This window comes from Bos indicus, chromosome 7, assembly GCF_029378745.1.
Source record: "Bos indicus isolate NIAB-ARS_2022 breed Sahiwal x Tharparkar chromosome 7, NIAB-ARS_B.indTharparkar_mat_pri_1.0, whole genome shotgun sequence".
In the NCBI taxonomy this organism is placed as follows: domain Eukaryota; kingdom Metazoa; phylum Chordata; class Mammalia; order Artiodactyla; family Bovidae; genus Bos; species Bos indicus.
The window spans coordinates 4,250,764-4,269,583 of NC_091766.1; the positions used below are offsets into that span (position 1 = coordinate 4,250,764).

General features: G+C 58.7%; 1 protein-coding gene across 2 annotated transcripts; it reads left to right on the plus strand.

Annotated features, from left to right (window-relative positions):
- The first annotated feature begins 61 nt into the window (after positions 1-61).
- On the plus strand, positions 62-18,236 carry COPE (COPI coat complex subunit epsilon). 2 transcript variants are annotated; one of them, XM_019963802.2, is made up of 10 exons: positions 64-243; positions 7,086-7,148; positions 8,722-8,822; positions 12,512-12,664; positions 13,789-13,842; positions 14,301-14,382; positions 15,346-15,501; positions 16,691-16,759; positions 17,802-17,876; positions 18,030-18,236. In XM_019963802.2, exons 1-10 carry the CDS (start codon positions 118-120, stop codon positions 18,075-18,077), a joined length of 927 nt encoding a protein of 308 aa, XP_019819361.1. In that variant the 5' UTR covers positions 64-117; the 3' UTR covers positions 18,078-18,236. The 2 variants fall into 2 exon arrangements, with proteins under 2 accessions (XP_070648576.1, XP_019819361.1); XM_070792475.1 differs by lacking the exon at positions 16,691-16,759 and having other exon boundaries at positions 62-243.
- Positions 18,237-18,820: the final 584 nt, after the last annotated feature.

An 18,820-nucleotide genomic window follows, 5' to 3' on the forward strand; every position in this document is an offset into this window, starting at 1 on the left:
ATTGGCTCATCTCCAGGGAAGAGCCAGTAAACTACATTTTCCGGCGTGGCCGTAGGTGGCTGCCTCCTTCCGGCCGACGTGTCTTTCAGGAAGGGGAGCGGGTGAGAGGGCAGCGATATGGCTCCTCCGGCTCCTGGTCCGGCTTCTGGCGGCTCCGGGGAGGTGGACGAGCTGTTCGACGTGAAGAACGCCTTCTACATTGGCAGCTACCAGCAGTGCATCAACGAGGCGCAGCGGGTGAAGGTGCGGCGGCTCCGGGGCTGGGAGACGCTGGGGGCGGAGACGAAAGACGCTTCCTGGTGGCCGCGGGTCGGGTTCTGATTTAAAAAACCCTACCTTTTCTCCTTGCGCCTTTTCACCCCCTACATCTCTTCAGAGCGCGGTGAGGAATTGTCTTTGTCCCTTGACAAAACTCAAAGCAGTACCATTTCGTGATAATTCTTTGACCGCTCAGTCTGCACCTTAGTAGGCGTTCGAGTAAGAGAGAGGTTCATGCTTCTATAGTAATAGTAACAAATATAATACTACTCTGCGGTAGTAATAATAGTAACAACAATAATAGTTCTCATTTGTTTCCGCCATGCCCTCAATACCCCTAAAGTAGAGACTGTTATTTATCCTCATCTTACAGGAGAGAGAACAAGGAGGCTCAAGAGAGAAATGACTTCTCGCCTGTTACCCTGCCCCACTAGCCAGTTTATTTCTCCCCAGACTTGCTCATTCATTCCTTCCTCACTGATCATCTGTATGGGCCAGGCTGTGTATCTGTGCTAGGCTCAAAGCTGTGACAAAATAGATAAAACTCCCATCTTTCTTGGAAACCTCAGTTCCCAAGGGAGGCAGATAAACAATAAGAAAGTAAGTAAAGTATCAGGGGCATCCCTGGTGGTCCAGCGGTTAAGCCTTGGCATTTCCACTACAGGAGGCATGGTTCCATCCCTGGTTGGGGAAGTTCTGAATGCCTCGCCAAATACAAATACAAATAAATAAAAGTAAGTTATTTAAAAGGTGTCAGGAAGTGGTGTGATGGAGAATGGTGGGAGTGAGCCTGACTGAGAGCTAGAAACTGCAGCTGGAAAGACCCAGGCAGTGAGTGGGTGACAGGAGAGGGGGCAGCCGGGACTGCTAGCAGCACCTTTTGGGAAGGAGATGGATGGTACTGCCTGTCACTTTGAGAGTGAGCTATTGGAGACTTTAAAAAAAACTTTTTTTTTGTATATTTATTTTTGGCTGTGTGGGGTCTTCATTGCTGCTCAGGCTCCTCTCTAGTTGCAGAGCACAGGGACTACTCATCACATGAGCTTCTCACTGCGGTGGCTTCTCTTGCTGCAGAGCACAGGTTCTAGGTTTAAGGGCTTCAGTAGTCAGAGCTTGCAGGCTCTAGAGTGCTGGCCCAGTGGTTGTGGCACATGGGTTCCGTTCCTCCAAAGCATGTGGAATCTTCCTTGACTCATCACTGGCAGGCAGACTCCTTCCCAACCACTGGACCACCAGGAAATCCCGAGGGTTTTTAAGAGCCGTGAATGTGACAGGGTCTTTGCCTGCCCTCACGGTCTAGTGTTCTGAAGAGAGTAAACAAGTAAAGAATCGAGTGACTACGTAATTACAACTTGAGCCCTGCAGGCATAGGAGACGGAAAGTGCTGATCAGATATTGGGGGCGGGGCGGTGGTGGCTGCTTCATGTGGGAGTGGTCAAATCAGACCAAGCTTCTGTGACTGTCATCTAACCCTGTGACCAAACCTTGAGAAGGCTCTCACTCCATAGGTGAGAGTCCCAAAGGTACTGAGGCAGGGGTGAGCTCTGTGTAGTCAAGGCCTAAGAGGCTGGGGTTGCAGAAGTGGGGCGAGCGCAGTTGGGGAGATGAAGGATGAAGTGAGCAGAGTGAGAGGGAGGGCCTGGGGGGGTGCGCACAGCAAGGGTTTGGAGTTTTTTCCGAAGGTCTGGGAGGCCATAGGAGCACCATGCAAGGGAGTGGCAGACGTCTTCACGGAGGCAGCCGAGGGGTTGGAGGAGTTTGGATTCTGAAGTGGAGAAGGCTTGCTTTCCCTTTTGGCCTTTGGCAGTGAGCCCCATGTCCCTGAGTGTCATCTGTGGTATGGAGGGTAAAACCTCAGACTTCAGTAAGAGGTTCGGATTCGTTGAAACCACGTTTGCATGATTGTATTAGTTTTCCGTTGTCAATGTGACTAAGGACAGCTCAAGGTAACGCAAGTTTACTATCTTGTAGCTTCTGTATGTCAGAAGTCCAACCCTGCTCTCACTAAGCTAAAATCAAGGTATCGGCCCGGCTGTGTTCTTTCTGGACATTGTGGGGAAGAATCACTTTCCTTACTCATTGAAGTTGCTGCTTCTTGGCCAGGGGCCACCCTTAGCTCCTGGAGGCTTCTAGATGCTTCTCTCCAGCCCTCAACTTCCCACATCACCCTTCCATCTCAGAATCAGCCATGGAGGGACTTTTCTGGTGTTCCAGTGGTGAAGACACTATGCTCCCAATGCAAGGGGCCCGGGTTCAATCCCTGGTCAGGGAACTGGATCCCACATGCTGCAATGAAGATCTCCTGTGCCGCAACTAACATCTGGTGCAGCCAAATAAATTAAAAAAGAAAAAAGATCCAGGCATGGGGGTTCTTGGAATCTTGCAAGTTTCCTCTTCCCCTTCATTCCTTTTGTCTAAAAGTCCTCTGTTTTTAAGGGGTTCTGTATTAGACTGGACCCTCCCAGATAACCCAGCATGGTCTCCCCATGTTCAGGGCCATAATCTTAATCACACCTGTGACGTCCCTTTTGTGACGTAAGGAAAGCTGTCCCGAGGGCTCGTGGACATCTCTCGGGGCCTTACTGCCATCAGCGTCACAGTTGTTAACGTGCCTCCCTGCTGGGTAAAGCAGACCACAGGAAGGTTTAGACAGGCCTGGCTGCGTCAGGTTCTCGCTCTTCTGTGTTCTCCCTGCAGCCAGGGCTGTCACAGCACCCCTCTGAGCCTTGCTCTCCCCTCCTGTCGGACGGGAGCCGTGACTTTCATCTCAGCAGGGCCCCGTGAGGTTCCGCGTCACACTCGGCGACCCACCTTCTGCCTTCTGTTGTGTGTCTGTTCTGTTTATGTTACAGCAGTGTGTTCTTCGAGTCTTCCTGGGTCATAATATGCAGATTTTGCCTCCCTCCTGAAGGAAGCAGCGCGAGCTGCTGTATGCAGAGAGCTGTGGAAAGCAAGGGAACCAGGTCGGCTGGCAGACCACTGTTGTTGGAGGCAAGGCTGTGGCGCAGCCTCTGAGCTGGGGCCTGGGTGCCCTCTCTGCAACATGGTAAAGATGCACTGGCACCAAACCAAGAGACCCTCCCTGACATGGCCAGAAGCATGGGAGTCCTTTCCCTGCTGAGCCCTTTGACGTGCGTTAATTCTGGTCCACAGGCCACCTAAACCCTCTTCGGCAGCCTGTATTGGCTTAAATGGTGTCCCTGATGAGATGCGTCCACTCGGAACCTGTGACTGTGACTTATTTGGAAAAGGGTCTTTGCACACTGCCAGGTGGTGCATGGCAAAGAATCCGCCTGCTGATGCAGGAGACGCAGGAGGTGGGGTTCAGTCCCTGGGTCAGGAAGATCCCCTGGAAGAGGAAATGGCAACCCACTCCAGTATTCTTGCCTGGGAAATTCTGTGGACAGAAGATTCTGGCGGGCTACATCTATGGGGTCACAAAGAGTCACACACTTCTGAGCAAACACACATGGAGCTGTAATCCAGTGAAGGATCTCTGGATGGGATCAGCCAGGATTTAGGATCGGCCCTAGACAAACCTAGACAGCATGTTAAAAGCAGAGATATCACTTTGCCAACAAATGCCCCTGTAGTCAGAGGTATGGTTTTTCCAGTAGTCATGTATGGCTGTGAGAGTGGGACCATAAAGAAAGCTGAGTACTGAAGAATTGATGCTTTCAAATTGGGGTGTTGGAGAAGACTCTTGAGAGTCCCTTGGATTGCAAGGAAATCAAACCAGTCAATCCTAAAGGAAATCAACCCTGAATATTCATTGGAAGGACTGATGCTGAAGCTGAAACTCCAGTACTTTGGCCACCTGATGTGAAGAGCCAACTCACTGGAAAAGACCCTGATGCTGGGGAAAGATTGAGTGCAAAAGGAGAAGGGGATGACAGAGGATGAAATGGTTGGATGGCATCATCAACTCAACGGACATGAGTTTGAGCAAAATCATAAGATAGTGAAGGATAGGGAAGCCTGGCGTGCTACAGTCCATGGGGTCACAAAGAGTCGGACACGGCTTAGCACCTAAACAGCAACTAAATCCAGTGACTGGTGTCCTTCTAAGAGAAAGGCAGAGAGAGGCTTGAGGCAGACAGAAAAAGTGGAGGCGGAGGTTGGGGTGACACAGCCGCCAGCCAAGGATGACCCAGAGCCGCCAGCAGCTGGATAAGGCAAAGGCGGATCCTCTCGGCTTGTGGAAGGAGCACAGCTCTGCTGACACCTTGATCTCGGACCTCTGGCCTCCAGAACCACAAGAGAATGAGTTTCTGTTGTTCTGAACCCCACCCTAGGTGGTGGTTGGTTATAGCAACTTCAGACAGGCACCCCCAGAGGTGGCCCCAGGCGGAGCCCCTGGTGTGTTGCGGTGCTGGCACCGTTGTGATGTCTGTTTCCCTACTTGGCCGTTTCTCGAGTGCCCACAAGATGGCAGGCACCGCACAGGTGTTAAGGATGCAGCAGCTAAGAAAGCCTCCAGGAGGTGACGGTCTAGTGTGGTCAGGTGACACTGATGGCCAGTCAGAGGATGGGATGTGGTCCCCTTGCCCAACCCCACCCCTGGCCTCCCTGGACAGTTCCCCTGGCTCTCAGCGCTGGCTGCACCTCTGAGCCGTTTGCAGGCAGTTTGAGGCCCCCCTCCCTGTGGTTGGATGTCACTGGTGGACGTGAGCCTCCTGGCTTTTGGGATCTTTGAGCTCCCAGCTGGTGCTGATGAGCCGTCAGGACTAGGCACCAGGGCACTCCCCTGGTGGCATGCTTCATGGTTCCTGGGGTTCCCTGGTCTGTACAACTGTCTTCGTTCTTATGCCTCCCAGAAGCTCTTCTCTTTGGCTGCTTGGGAAAGTCCTGAGGTCTGCATGTGGGGTCTCAGTGACCCCCCCTCGGCCATCCCGCAGGGTCGGTGGTGTGCTGTTTGACGCAGAGGGCAGCTGAGGCTCAGGGTGGCGTCTGGTCCCTCACAGGGCATCTCACTGTGTCAGTGCTTCACAGATACCAAGAGCCAGCATTTGTCTCTCTCTTGTTTTGAAGAAGATAATCTTACTTATTTTACTTTTGGCTGCCCTGGGTCTTCGCTGCTGCACGCAGGCTTTCTCTAGTTGCGGTGAACGGGGGTACTCAGAGTGTGGGCCTCACTGCAGCGGCTTCTCGGGTAGAGCACGGGCTGTAGAGTTGGGGCTTCAGTAGCTGTGGCGCACAGGCTTGGTGACCTTGCAGCATGTGGGCTATTCCCAGATCAGGGATTGGACCCGTGTCTCCTGCATTGGTGGGCGGATTCTTTACCACTGAGCCCCCAGAGAAGCCCCTTGTCTCTCTCTCTCTCTTTTTTTATACTGCAAGTGGTGTGGGGACCCCAGCTGGGTTGTCCTCCCCAGTGTCCAGCTCAGGGTCTTTTGAGAGTCACTTCTTTAGGAGACACTGTGTTCCAAGTCCTGGCCAGATCCCGGCTGGCCACTGTGGCTGGAGCAAGCTACCGAGACCCCGTGGCGAAGCTGGCTGGAGTCCAGCTGGGGCCAGGAGCCAGGCTTCTTGTTAGCAGTCTCCGGTGGCCTGAGAGGAGGACACGTCCACCTCCCTCACACCCTCAGGCTGGGAAGAAGGCCTGGGCACTTGGAGTCTGGTTCTCAGCATTGGGGGAGGGTAGTCCTGGCACGCGCCCACTGGTGGGGCTCCAGGCCATTGTCCCCCAGCTCGGGCAGCTTGGCAGGCCGTTCTCTCTGTGGGTCCCCAGGCCCCGTGGTTTGGAGTGGCGGCTCCAAGGTGGCCAGGCCCGCTTGCCCGGTCACTTTCCTCTCCCGGCCCCCGCGTGGCCTGTCCCAGCACCCCCACGCCCTCTGGGCTGAGTTGCTCTGTGCCTGCCCGCCCCAGGCACCGTGGGGCCTCCAGGAAGTCGGCCAGCACTCCAGGGCATGGTCCAAGGCTGTTCGCCCAAGGAGGGGCCCTCGCGTGCCCACAGCCGCACGGGGGCCCTCTTCAGGGTCCTGCAGTGAACTCTGCATGAGCGCCTTACAGCTGCTGCTGGGTTCTGTGCGGTGACTGGGCTGACTGAACATGGCCTGTGGACCTCGTCCCCACGGACACGGCAGTCCCCAAGGACTCCCCCCGCCTGGCTAGACCCCAGCATTGCTGTGCTGGGGCAGCCAAGCTGAGCTCTCCCAGAAAGGTCCTCTGAGTGAGGCGAATCTTCGTCTCTCCTGTTTGTCACATTTAAAGAGCATTTTGAAACCAAAGCAGCATGGAAGGATCCGCTGCAGACCGTAAAGTCTGCTTTGCACGTCCCGCACCAGGTCCCATCCCTTCTCCAGCATCAGCCATCCATCTCCAGATAGGAGTCTTCCCAAGCCTGCTTTCTGGGCTTGTACAGACTTAGGCATCAGTGCATGCCCACCCCCAACCCCACTGCAGGCGTCCTCAGACCACCCGGACTGTTGAGCTGCTTCCATTTTGGTCTGCTGCACGTCGGGGTCCTTCCCCATCGGCATGAGCAGCCGTGTCCCGTGATCAGAAACGTGGCTTCTGCCCTGGCCCCTTCTGTATGGCTGGGGCCGTTTCAGCACTGTTGTGTCCCTGTCTCTCACCCAGCCAGATGGGGGTGACAGTCGAGCCTCCTTTCCCAGGGGGATGTCCTGGGGAGGACAGAATGGGGTGCCCAGCATGCTGCGTGCCGTCCGTGGCGGCTGCTCTCCTGCGGCCGAAGGTCCTAAGGCGGCAGAGAGCCAGGGCGGGGACTAGGGTCCAGGCTCCTGGGAAGGCTGCCCGCGGCTGGCCTCTGCGGGCCTGCTGGCTGCACGGCCCCCATGAGTCCTGACCTGCCTTTGCTTCTGCAGCCATCCAGCCCGGAGAGAGATGTGGAGCGGGATGTCTTCCTGTACAGAGCATACCTGGCCCAGGTGAGCGTGGGCCCTTGACCATGACTGCCGGGGCCCTGGGACAGGAGAGTCAGGAGCAGTGTCGGAGGGGGCGGGAGCCACGCAGCCCGTGTGGCCGCCCCAAGTCGGTGCAGGTCACTGAGGCCCTGCAGCACCAGCTCAGGAGACCGGCGTTGGGGTTTCTTGCTTTGCTTTTTTTTTTTTTCCCACTCAATCAGTAGATTTTACTTGTTCAGTATGGTTCTGGGTTTACAAAATAACCGAGCAGATGATAAAAAGAATTCCAAATCCCTAGCCCCATCCCACAGGCATTTTCTCTCATTAACAGTTTGGGTTCGTGGGGCACTTTTGTTACAACTGATGCACTGGTATTGATACTCTTATTAACTAGAGCTAGCAGTTTAGACGCTACAGTTAAATTTTTAAAAGCATCATTACATGTTGTGCTCAGTCATGTCCAACTCTTTGTGACCCTGTGGACTGTAGTCCGCCAGGCTCGTCTGTCCATGGGATTTTCCAGGCAAGAGTACTAGAGGGGGAAGCCATTTCCTACTCCAAGGGATCTTCCCACCCAGAGATGGAACCCACATCTCTTGGCGTCTCCTCCATTGGCAGGCAGGTTCTTTACCTGGGTCTTAAAAAGCAGCATTCCCCTGGGACATGATACAGTGAGAGTTCATCCCCCTGTTGTAAAAACAACCCGGACTCTGCAGAGGATTGAGCTGTGCCCACCGGGTTCCCACCCCAGGCCCACAGCACGGGTGTGGCTGCCAGCCTCGTGCCCTTAGAGCAGCGGGGAGGGGGCAGGCCTGGGCTGCCATTGTGGGGGGCACATGGCCTCACGTCAGGCCTCAGGTGGCTTCCCAGGTCTGTTTGCCTCTTTCCCTCTGCGGAGCATTCTAGAACCTGAGGGGACTTCCCCCTGTGGCCCAGGTGCTCCTCCCCGCTACCTCCCACCTCCAGGGTATGTGTGCCCCCATCAGAGTAGGGTGCCCAGTGCACTCCAGAGTCTCCTTGGATATGTTCACATATACGTGTGTGTCTTTAAAAGATAAACATATGTAGGGACTCCCCCGGTGGCCCAGTGGTTACGGCTCTGTGGCTTCCATGCAGGGGTCACAGGTTTGATCCCTGGTCGGAGAACTAAGGCCCTACATACCGCGTGGCAAGGCCAAAAAATTCTTTTTTAATAAATTTTTAAAAACTAAAGGTGAAGACATGTAGAAGGCAATGAACACACTGAAACTGCCTGGAAAGCAACAGGAAAATGGGTCCCTGATTGCGGTTTCCCTTGGCAGTGACCTCCCTGCTGGGTGTCTGTGGGCGGGGCAAAGCACGTGCCCAGATTCCCTGATCCTGGTGACCCCCTCCCCTTCACCACGCGGTGCTGCACAGTGACTGGCCAGGGTCTGCAGCTGGAGCAGCGGGCAGCCTGGCTCCCGAGGGCCAAGGGGCGTCCCTGGGAGCGGTAGGTACTGGGGCTTCAGCAGGGCGCTGCTGGCACCAAGCAGCCCTTGTGTGTTCCACGGGGTCTGGGACACAAACCGCACCGGGAGGGCGGGCGGGGCTGACAGCGTCCGTGTCCTGCCCGCAGAGGAAGTACGGCGTGGTGCTGGACGAGATCAAGCCCTCCTCCGCCCCGGAGCTGCAGGCCGTGCGCATGTTTGCTGAGTACCTGGCCAGCGACAGCCGGCGGTGAGGCTGGGGCACCGTGGGCGGGCCTGGGTGGGCAGGGGCTGTCTGGTCGGCATCCCTGCTGTGTCCCCTCGCCTTGCTGAGCCTTGGCTCCCCTCACCCGCACAGCGGGGGCAGTGAGGGGCCCTGCTTCAAGGAGGTCTCTGTGGGGGTGGGGGACCAGAGGTGGGGACTGCACAGCTGCCTAGGGGCTGCAGGAGCCTTGTTGCTCAGAGAGCTTCCCCGGGACACACGCGGGGACCCTCCCACCTTCCGTTGCTGCTCGCCTGCCTTGCGGGGAGGCGCTGGCGGCTGCACCGCCTGTCATTCATCTCTGCAGACGGGTGGGAGGGTGGACGCTATGTCCTCACTCTGAGCTGCATGTCCACCTCGTGCCGCTGATCAGCAGTCATCAGACTCCCTCAGGCGGTGGCCGGCAGAGGCGAGGGTCAGGGCTGTAGGGATCCGGAAGCGCTGGGTCTTCCAGGACCAGGCCCGCCTGTTCTCTGCTGCCCGGTGTGGGGTCTGAGACCGCTCACAGTCCGGCCATGCTGGCTTCGGGTGGCTCCTGCTCAGGCAGGTCTGGGCTGGGATGCTCACCCAGGTGCCTGTGAGCTCAGCCTCTGGCTGGGAGCTGTGTGGCCCTGCCTCACCTGTGCGCGGAGCACCAGCCTGACCCAGCAGGCCCTGTGGTCCCCCTGCATCTCGGTTCCCCCCACACCCAGAAATGGACTGCTCACAAGCCCCCTGGGATTTCAGAGGTGAAACACCCCCCAGAGGGTGGCTGGGCTAGAAGGCTGGGGCAGCACAGCCCATGACACGGAGACGCTCTGCTCTGTGAGCCAACTCCAGCTGCCCGTCTCAGCGCCGGGGCCTTCTCTCACAGCACTGTGATGCTTTGGGGGATCTCAGGGAGGTCCTCTCCTGAACTCTGCCCCGTGGAGCTTGTTAGACCAGGATGAGGTCATGACCTCGTCGATACTAGCTTCCCTCATGGGCTGCTGCAGCCCTCTGTGGGTCCCAAGTGTGGATATCTCCTGTGACCCCCACTCTGCTCCTCATGGAGGGCAGCACCCTGTGCGCAGCCTACTTTGATCTGGCTCCTTGGTCCACAAAGAGACCTGAGGGGTTTCTTCAAAGAGGCTTAAGCGGTGGCAGCTGAATCAGATCAGATCAGATCAGTCGCTCAGTCGTGTCCAACTCTGCGACCCCATGAATCGCAGCACGCCAGGCCTCCCTATCCATCACCAACTCCCGGAGTTCACTCAGACTCAGTCCATCGAGTCGGTGATGCCATCCAGCCATCTCATCCTCTGTCGTCCCCTTGTCCTCTTGCCCCCAATCCCTCCCAGCACCAGAGTCTTTTCCAATGAGTCAACTCTTTGCATGAGGTGGCCAAAGTACTGGAGTTTCAGCTTTAGCATCATTCCTTCCAAAGAAATCCCAGGGCTGATCTCCTTCAGAATGGACTGGTTGGATCTCCTTGCAGTCCAAGGGACTCTCAAGAATGTTCTCCAACACCACAGTTCAAAAGCATCAATTCTTCGACGCTCAGCCTTCTTCACAGTCCAACTCTCACATCCATACATGACCACAGGAAAAACCATAGCCTTGACTAGACGAACCTTTGTTGGCAAAGTAACGTCTCTGCTTTTGAATATGCTATCTAGGTTGGTCATAACTTTCCTTCCAAGGAGTAAGCGTCTTTTAATTTCATGGCTGCAGTCACCATCTGCAGTGATTTTGGAACCCAGGAAAATAAAGTCTGACACCGGGACCCCCAAAAGCTGTGAACCTGACCTCGTTAGAAACGGGGTCTCTGCAGATGTAAGTGGTTAAGGACCTTGAGCTCATCTTGGATGTAAGGTGGGCCCTAAACCTAGTGACGGGTGTCTTCAGAAGAGAGGGAGAGAAGACACAGACGCGGAGGCCACCTAAAGACACAGGCAGAGATCTGGACAAAAGAAGACACAAGCCAAGGACTGCCACAGCTCCGAGAGCTGGCGGGGCGGTCCCGGACACGCTGTCCCTTGGAGCCTTGCAGAAGAAACCAAGTCCTGCCAACACCTTAAAAAAAACAAACTATTTGACTGCACTGAGTCTCAGTTGCCACATGCAGAATCTTTGATCTTCACTGCAGCATCTTTAGTTGCGGCATGTGACATCTTAGCTGTGGTACTTGGGATCTAGCTCCCTGATCAGGGATTGAACCAGGGCCCCCTGCGTTGGGGGCATAGAGTTTTAGCCACTAGACCACAGGGAAGTCCCCTGACAACACCTTGATTGCAGACTGCTGGCTTCTAGAATTGTGAGCGAATACATCCTGTTGTTCCACTGCTTCCTGGCACCTGGTGCTTTGTGATGACCCCCGGACAGTTAAGACAGGCGCCCTCTCTGCACCTCACTAGCCTGGGTGATGAGCCCTTTGGGAAGGGGAAGGAGCTCCGGGACTGCTACAAGCATTACAGAAAAGAACCGACAGGAAGCCCAGGGCGTGGAGCTGGTGCTCACAGTGCGCCCGTCCTGACAGTGCAGACTGCCTGGGAGCAGGTGGTGGAGAAGGCACCAGAGCCCACGGGGTGACCACAGCACGTCCCAGTAACAGCCTACAACACCGATGTTAGGAGGACAAGTGCAGGCTGCGTGTTCACCGCCTGCGCGGGGAAGCAGGCAGGAAGCTTTGTGAGGTGGCCTTGGGGCAGCTCATGCCAGCCCCGTGGGATCCCTGCACAGTCCTGCCGCACGCGCAGTGGGCAGCACACTCAGCTGTGAAGTCACTTGTCCGTCAGGCCCCTCTCTGGTGGGCGCGGAGAGGCTGAAGACATGTCCCTGGCCTCCAGGGGCCCTGGGGTACACAAACATTTGGTCACCACCCCCCAGGAACCCACGTGAGATGTAGGCGTTTGCTGAGACGACATCAGTCCCGAGCCACAACATTTTCCAGTAGTGACACAGGGCCCTTCTCTCATTAATTGCTCAGCAGCCCTTTGAAACAAGAATCCCAACTCCTCAGTTCAGTTAAGCACTTCATTTCTGGTGTAATGTGACGTGTGGGTGCGCCCAGCTGGTCCTCAGGCCAGCCCGGACTCTGGCCTGGCGCCAGCACACCACCCACCTGTCGGAAGCAGTCAGGCTGGGGAGCCAGGGACAGCCACCTTGGCCGCGGGGCGTCCTCCCACACAGCCGCCCTCAGGACCCAGGCCCAGTGCTGACCGAGGTAGACCTGGACCCTCTGCTGAGACCACCAGCCTCCTGGGGAAGTTGGCGGCGTCATGAAGATGGAGTGCACCTGTGTAGCCTCATGTCCCTGCCGTGGGAGGTGCCCCCAGCAAAGCCAGCCCACCCCTCTGCACTGGGGTGGTGTGGACACCTCAGCCCTTGAGCACTGATGCCGGGGTAGCGCGGGGCCTGGGTGGTCATCTGCGGGCAGGGCCAGGCATGACCCTTCCTGCACTGCATCTCCCCACGGGGCCTGGCGCACCTGACCCCACTTCTGGCCTCGGTTTCCCCGTGTGTGTGAAGGCTGAGAAGTGCCTGATGAGGTGGGGACTGGCACCCAGAGGGGCTCTTGGTGCAGACAGCTGGGCCCATCCTGCCTACTGCTGCTCTGTGCCCGCAGGGGCCTGACTTGCCGTCTCTGGGCCTGTTCCCCCTGGGGGTGCGGCCACCTCCTGCCCCTGCCTTGGGCCATGAGCAGCTGTGTCTCACAGGGATGCGATCGTGGCCGAGCTGGACCGGGAGATGAGCCGGAGCGTGGATGTGACCAACACCACCTTCCTGCTCATGGCTGCCTCCATCTATTTCTACGACCAGAACCCAGATGCAGCCCTGCGCACCCTTCACCAGGGGGACAGCCTGGAGTGGTGAGTGGCCATCCTACATGGGGGTTTGGGGGGTGCTGCCTGAGAGGCAGCTCAGAGCCTCATCAGCCGTTGTCATAGGAACGGCGAGGGGGGCTGCTTGGAAAGTGGGCCTGGGGTGGGGTGCAGGCCTCTCGTTCCAGCTCCAGCTCTTGTTCCCAGTCCCAGAGACACTCTCTTCCGCACGGCTGGGCTGCTGCTCTGAGGACACGGCAGCCTCCGCTGAAAAGCCTCTGTTCGCAGCAGCAGAGCTGAAAGCACCTTTGTCTCTGCCTGAGGCCTCTGTGCCCGCCCTCCCTCCATGAAGCCTTGTGCTCCTCTGTCCAGGGCCCTGGCCTGTCCACCTCTTCCTTGGGCCCTCACCACCCTCCACTGAGGCCGGGCCTTGGGCACTACAGGCCTGGGCCCTGAAGCCCTGTGCAGCCTGAGCTGGCTCCACCCCCACCCCAGGAGGCGGCTCTGGGCTGTGGTGTGATCCTTGCTCTGGCCAGGGCTCCACGAGCCCTCTAGTTGCTGCCTTGCCTTGGTTAGTCTTCCTTCTCACCCATTTATACCCCACCTCAACCCAGAAGGGGGTTTGCAGTCGGCCCGGTACATGGCTGCGGTGGCAGTGGACCCACGAATGTTCCTCATGCCCCTCCCCAGGCTCTTCTGGGCACTGGGTCATTCTGGCGGGAAGGCTCTGGAACAAGAGGCCACATTAGTGATCGCCGGTCCCAGCTGTCTAGGTCTAAGAGGGGCTGGTGGGTGTGGATGCTGAAGGCAAGGAGCACTTGCTTACCTGCAGCTCTTCCATCTGGGAAAGAAGCGGGTGCAAACCTGGTGGCTGGCCATGGGATGGGCAGGGAGCGGGCCGCAGGCCTGGGGACCCCGTGGAGCTCTAGGCCTGATCCTGCTCGACGGAGGCACGGCCTGGGAAGCGATGGGGCGCTGGTTACGGCGAGCAGTGCCCACAGAGTTTGATTCTACCGGGCTGATGGTCAGCTTCAGTTTTCCCCTCTGCAAAGTGGGACTGGTGGCCCGAGCACTAACAGGAAGTTTCGGGAAGGTGGTGCTTACACAGAGTGAGCTCCCAGTGGGAGGGTACGGTGGGGTGAGGGTTCACGGACCACATACCTTTCCTGCAGCATGGCCATGACAGTGCAGATCCTGCTGAAGCTTGACCGCCTGGACCTTGCCCGGTAAGCCCGACCCCACCGGGGGCTGCTGGGTAATGGCCTGTGCCTGGGGGTGGGAAGGGAGGGTATCTTAGCCAAGGCCAGGCTGTGCTTGGACCCTGAATTCTCCAGAAACTGGTCCTCTGTCTTCAGTGGGGACCACCTCGAGCACGCCCCCTGGCTCAGATCATCAGCAATGCGAATGTTTCTCCATGTAGTGCGTTCTGGTCCACAGGGGTGACGGCACCACTGCTTACCTACCCATCCCTGCGTGGTGCTGCCTGGGACAAGGGATATCGCTGCCGGTGCCTCAGCTTCCTTCTGTGAGGCCGGCAGCAGGGCCTGGCCTACAGGGTGGGAGCAGGCTTCGGGTGTGTGCGGCCGCAGCGGGGTGCTAAGGCCTCATGAGCAAGGAACTCGGGCAGGGGTGGGGGACAGTAGCCTGGCCCCACAGCCACTGGGCACCTCTCCTCCGCCCCCAGGAAGGAGCTGAAGAAGATGCAGGACCAGGACGAGGACGCTACGCTCACCCAGCTGGCCACCGCCTGGGTCAGCCTGGCTGCGGTGAGCCCCTGCCCAGCCTGGGCCGGAGCACGAGGCTGCTGCTGGGCTTCATGGACACCCCAGGCCTCGTGCTTTCTTGGGGGCCGGTCACCCGAAAGAGCCCAGCACGTTTTCCCCATCACTCAGCCTTGACCCCTTCTGGCTTCCTATAGGCCAATAGCTTGGCCAGACCCAGGGTGAACCGACTGGGGGGCTCCAAACCGGACTCGGCATGCTCTCCCTGCACGCACTCACACTCTGGGGCCTGGCCCCAGGCTTGGCTGCTGCTCAGCTTGCTCTCCAGCTCCTGGCACAAAGCTGGGGCCCAAGTCCCTCCTCGAGCCCAGCCCCCTACCCCCACATGCCCGGGCACCCCTCTCCTGGCAGCAGCCCTGTTTCGGTCTTGGGCTTTTGACTTCCTTTCTCTGAGTTCACGCTCTTGTCCAGGCTTTTTAAAGTGTGCTCCTTGTCTGCGTGTATCTGCATGTTGTTTTGCACGGCTGAGGCCTCACCCCATAGGATCCATTCAGTGCAGGGGACACACCCCAACAGTCCTCTCTGTAGCCTTGCATTTGTTCACAAGTGCATCTTCGTGTCAGGCTCCCCTGCCAGTGTGACACTGTGTCTCTACCAGGCAGACAGAACCTGCTATTCAGAATGCGGGTGGGCGGGCTCAGGACCGACCATGGAGCAGAGGCCGGTGGGCCCTGTGTCCCAGCCCAGACCTTGGCCCAGCTGCCAGTGCGTTGATTCCTCCTTGAAGCTGAGCCTTTCAAGTCTGTAAACTGAGGGCTCGAGGGAGCCGGGTTTGAGGGGTCTGCACAACGCCTCGGCCCCTTCGCAGTACAGGCTGCTCAAGGGCTTCTGTGCGGAAGGTGTCGGTGTCCCCAGGGTGCCTGCCCTGAGATCCTCCAGGAGGGAGCAGGCCGGGGCAGGGCAGGGTAGCAGGGTGACAAGGCGGTGGTGTCCCAACTGTCCCCGCAGGGAGGTGAGAAGCTCCAGGACGCCTACTACATCTTCCAGGAGATGGCCGACAAGTGTTCGCCGACCCTGCTGCTGCTCAATGGGCAGGCAGCCTGCCACATGGCGCAGGGCCGCTGGGAGGCTGCTGAGGGCGTACTGCAGGAGGCACTGGACAAGGTAAGGGCAGGCCCAGCCCCACCCCAGAAACAGGTGCGGCAGGGACCCTACGGCCTGCCTGCTGGCCAGGTGGGGATTCTCATGCTGACGCAGCTAAAAGTCGGGATTGTGAACCACAGTCCTCATTCTGACTTCTTTTGAAAATGGGAGGATCCAGTCAGCCCAGGCCTGAGCTAAGCAAACACGCCCCGTCTCCTCCTCACTGATGCCGCCCCTACCTGGCCTGGGGCGTTTCAGGGTGATGACCCCTGACCTGGATCTGTGCTTGAGAGAGACCCCTGCCGTTGGCTGCTGAGGAGCGAGTAGAGCGCACACAGACGTGTCGCCTGTGCCCGTGCTCACCGAGCGGAGGGCCTGAGCGTGCCGCCCGCGGAGGCTGGGGGCCGCTGCAGTGGCCTGCCTTCTCCCGACCGACAGCTGAGGCAGTTTCTGATACAACGAGAAACTGACGCCACTGGGCAGCCCCTCCCTCTTCACCTCTGCGAGGGGCCGGGCTGTCACGGCAGGCTGTTGGCCGCGCGGGGACAGGCCAAGGGCGTGGTGGGGTCATCAGGCTGCGTGTGTGGAGCTGTGACCCATGCCGGTGCCCAGGGTCCATGCGGCCCCTTGAGCCTGTGACACCCCGACTGGCATGTCGCCGCCATGTCTCGCCCCCCATCAGGGCCTTTGGGCTGGGGTTCCTGGCCAAGGCAGCAGCCGAGCCCATTCCCAGGATTCCCCGGGCTTCAGCGCCCAGTGTGGGCGGGTGAGGGGAGGTCAGCTGCTTGGAGGTTCTGGTAATTTCCTGCAGTTTCCTGTCAAGTCCCCTGGGGAGTGGGCGGGCCCTACCCCATGTTCTCAGGCCTCACAGCTGCAGCAGGAAGACCAGCTCGCTGGGCTGTGATACGCTGAGGCTGCCTTGGCCTAGACTCTGTCACCTTAAGATTTGTGATAAATAAATAGGCCCCTCGGAAACTGCAGCAAGCGGAGTCTTCATGTCAGTCTGACCTGTTAAGGAAGCACCAAGCCCCTGAGGAAAGCAGCTGGTGTGGGGAAACGGAAGGCTCCGAGGTCTCCACCTGGCCAAGCATCCAGTCACGGGGCACACTGCGTCTTATAGCCCCAGCCCTGTCTGAGCTGGCCCACCCCTGTGAGTGGGCCAATCCACTGGCCTGGAGAAGCTGACCCTGCCCATCCCCTTTGTTGTCAGGACAGCGGCCACCCTGAGACGCTGATAAACCTCGTTGTCCTGTCCCAACACCTGGGCAAGCCTCCTGAGGTAGGCCCCTCCCCGCCCCCAGCAGGTGCAGCAGGGTTTTCTGGCCCTCGCAATGCCAGCCTGTGGTGGGCAGGGGTCTCCAGTGAGGCCCCGGCTCCACAGGGAGCTCGAGGTCACGGAGTCTGAACTTCAAGGCTAGCCTGGGGTTGGGAAAGGAACCTGCTCCCCATGAGTGGATGCGGCTGCCATTGACCCTGGGAAGTTGGTGGTACAGTCACTCCCCCAGGGCCCCCACCCTGCCCAGAGCTCAGAGAGTCCTGTGGACACGTGAGCTGAGGCTCGGGGCTCCCACGGTGGGAGCCAGCCTGTGTCATCTCACAGTCAGGAGCAGGCAACAGGACAGAGAAATGGGGCCCAGGGGAGCCATCCCAGTGAGCCTGTCTCATCTGAGGGTGCAGGGGGAGGATGCGGGGCACTGCCCATTAGGTGCCAGGCCCAGGCGGCCAGGGGCCCCCCACCCCAGGGCTTCATGGGGGTCTGTCCCCAGTGCCTGTGGAAGGGCCCCTGGCAGCCTCAGGGCTGGGGTGGTGTGGGACAGATAGGACAGCGCCCCCACTCAGCACAGAGACACCCCCAGACTACCAGTTTGGAAGAAGCAGAGCTGCATAGACGCCCACAGCCCCGTATGTCAGGGCTGGGCGCGAAGTTCTGTCTTGGCCCCAGTTCCCATCCCCAGGCCTCTGGGGTGTCTCCATACAGTGTGCCCAGAACAAACTCACCTCCTTTCCCAGCCCCATCCCCCTGACCTGCCGTCCACTCCGTCTGGCCCCCTGCCTCTCCCCGGGCCTGGGTCCCCACCCAGCCCCCATCCCTGAACCTGGTGCATCCCTTCAATCATGTGCAAGTACAGGCTCCCGGCCCCGCCCCCCAGGGTCCCCTCTAGTTCAGCACGATTCCGGGGTGTGGGGTGATGGAAAAACGGAGGGTAAATCGGGGCTCTTGCCTGGGTCTGGCTGGGTGGCCCTTGCTTCATCCCATTCTGCTTTCCAGGTCAGAGCCAACGTGGGTCCCCACGTTTAGCTAACCTTGCCTCCTCCCACAGGTGACAAACCGCTACCTGTCCCAGCTGAAGGACGCCCACAGGTCGCACCCCTTCATCAAGGAGTACCGGGCCAAGGTGAGCCGTTGGGGTGGCCCAGCTCTGCACCCCAGATCCCGCAGGCTCTACTAGGCAAGGTGGGGACTCGGGGCCTGGCTCACAGATTCTCCCGTTTCTCTGTCTCTCTGCGCCCCCCCCCCCCCACTCCTGCACCCCCAACTCGCATCAAAGGAGAACGACTTTGACCGGCTGGTGCTGCAGTATGCCCCCAGCGCCTGAGGCCTGCCCCAGATGCACTTCCGGAGGAGCCGTGGGAATGCGAGGCCAGGGCTCTGCTGCCCTCTCTGCTGGGCACTTGCCCTTTGGCTAGAAGTACAGGCTGGAAGCCCATCCCAGCCTGCCGTTTTTCAATAAATGTCTCCATTCCAGGAATCCCCACCCAATTTGTGTTTGCTCCAGCCACTTTGAAGGGGCAGATGGGAGGGACCCCTGCTGACCAAACAGCTACCCCCACGCCCAGTTGGCATCCAGGGAAACTGAGGCACAGGGAGGTCACAGCCATCACAAGGGGTACCAGGATTTAAACGCAGCACCCCTGGGGGGTCTGGAGGTGGTGAGGGTGCCGGAAGTACTCGGGTCTCAGCTCAGTTGAGTGGGGAGGGGGCGTGCCGGGTCCTCATAGGAGGAAACATTGCCCTACCGCACCGGCCCCTGCTCCTTGCTGCCGTGTGGTGAGTCAGGACAGGCCCGCCATGATGGGGGCGTGGGTGCCAAAGCACCGCTGTGGCCGAAGCACTGAGCTCCTTGCCCAGAAAGGTGACTGCCTAGTGAGCACCCGTTGATAAGTAGAAGCTGGACAACAGAGGGAGGGGGAGTGGCCGGGGTCTCTGGGATGAGGTCACCGTTGAGCTGTGTCCGCCTGAACAAGAAGGATCAGTCAGCCCAGGTTCTGGGAGATCAAGCCTCCTGGGCAGAAAGAACAGCCTGTGCAAAGATCCTGGGGCCTTACTAGAGTCAACAAG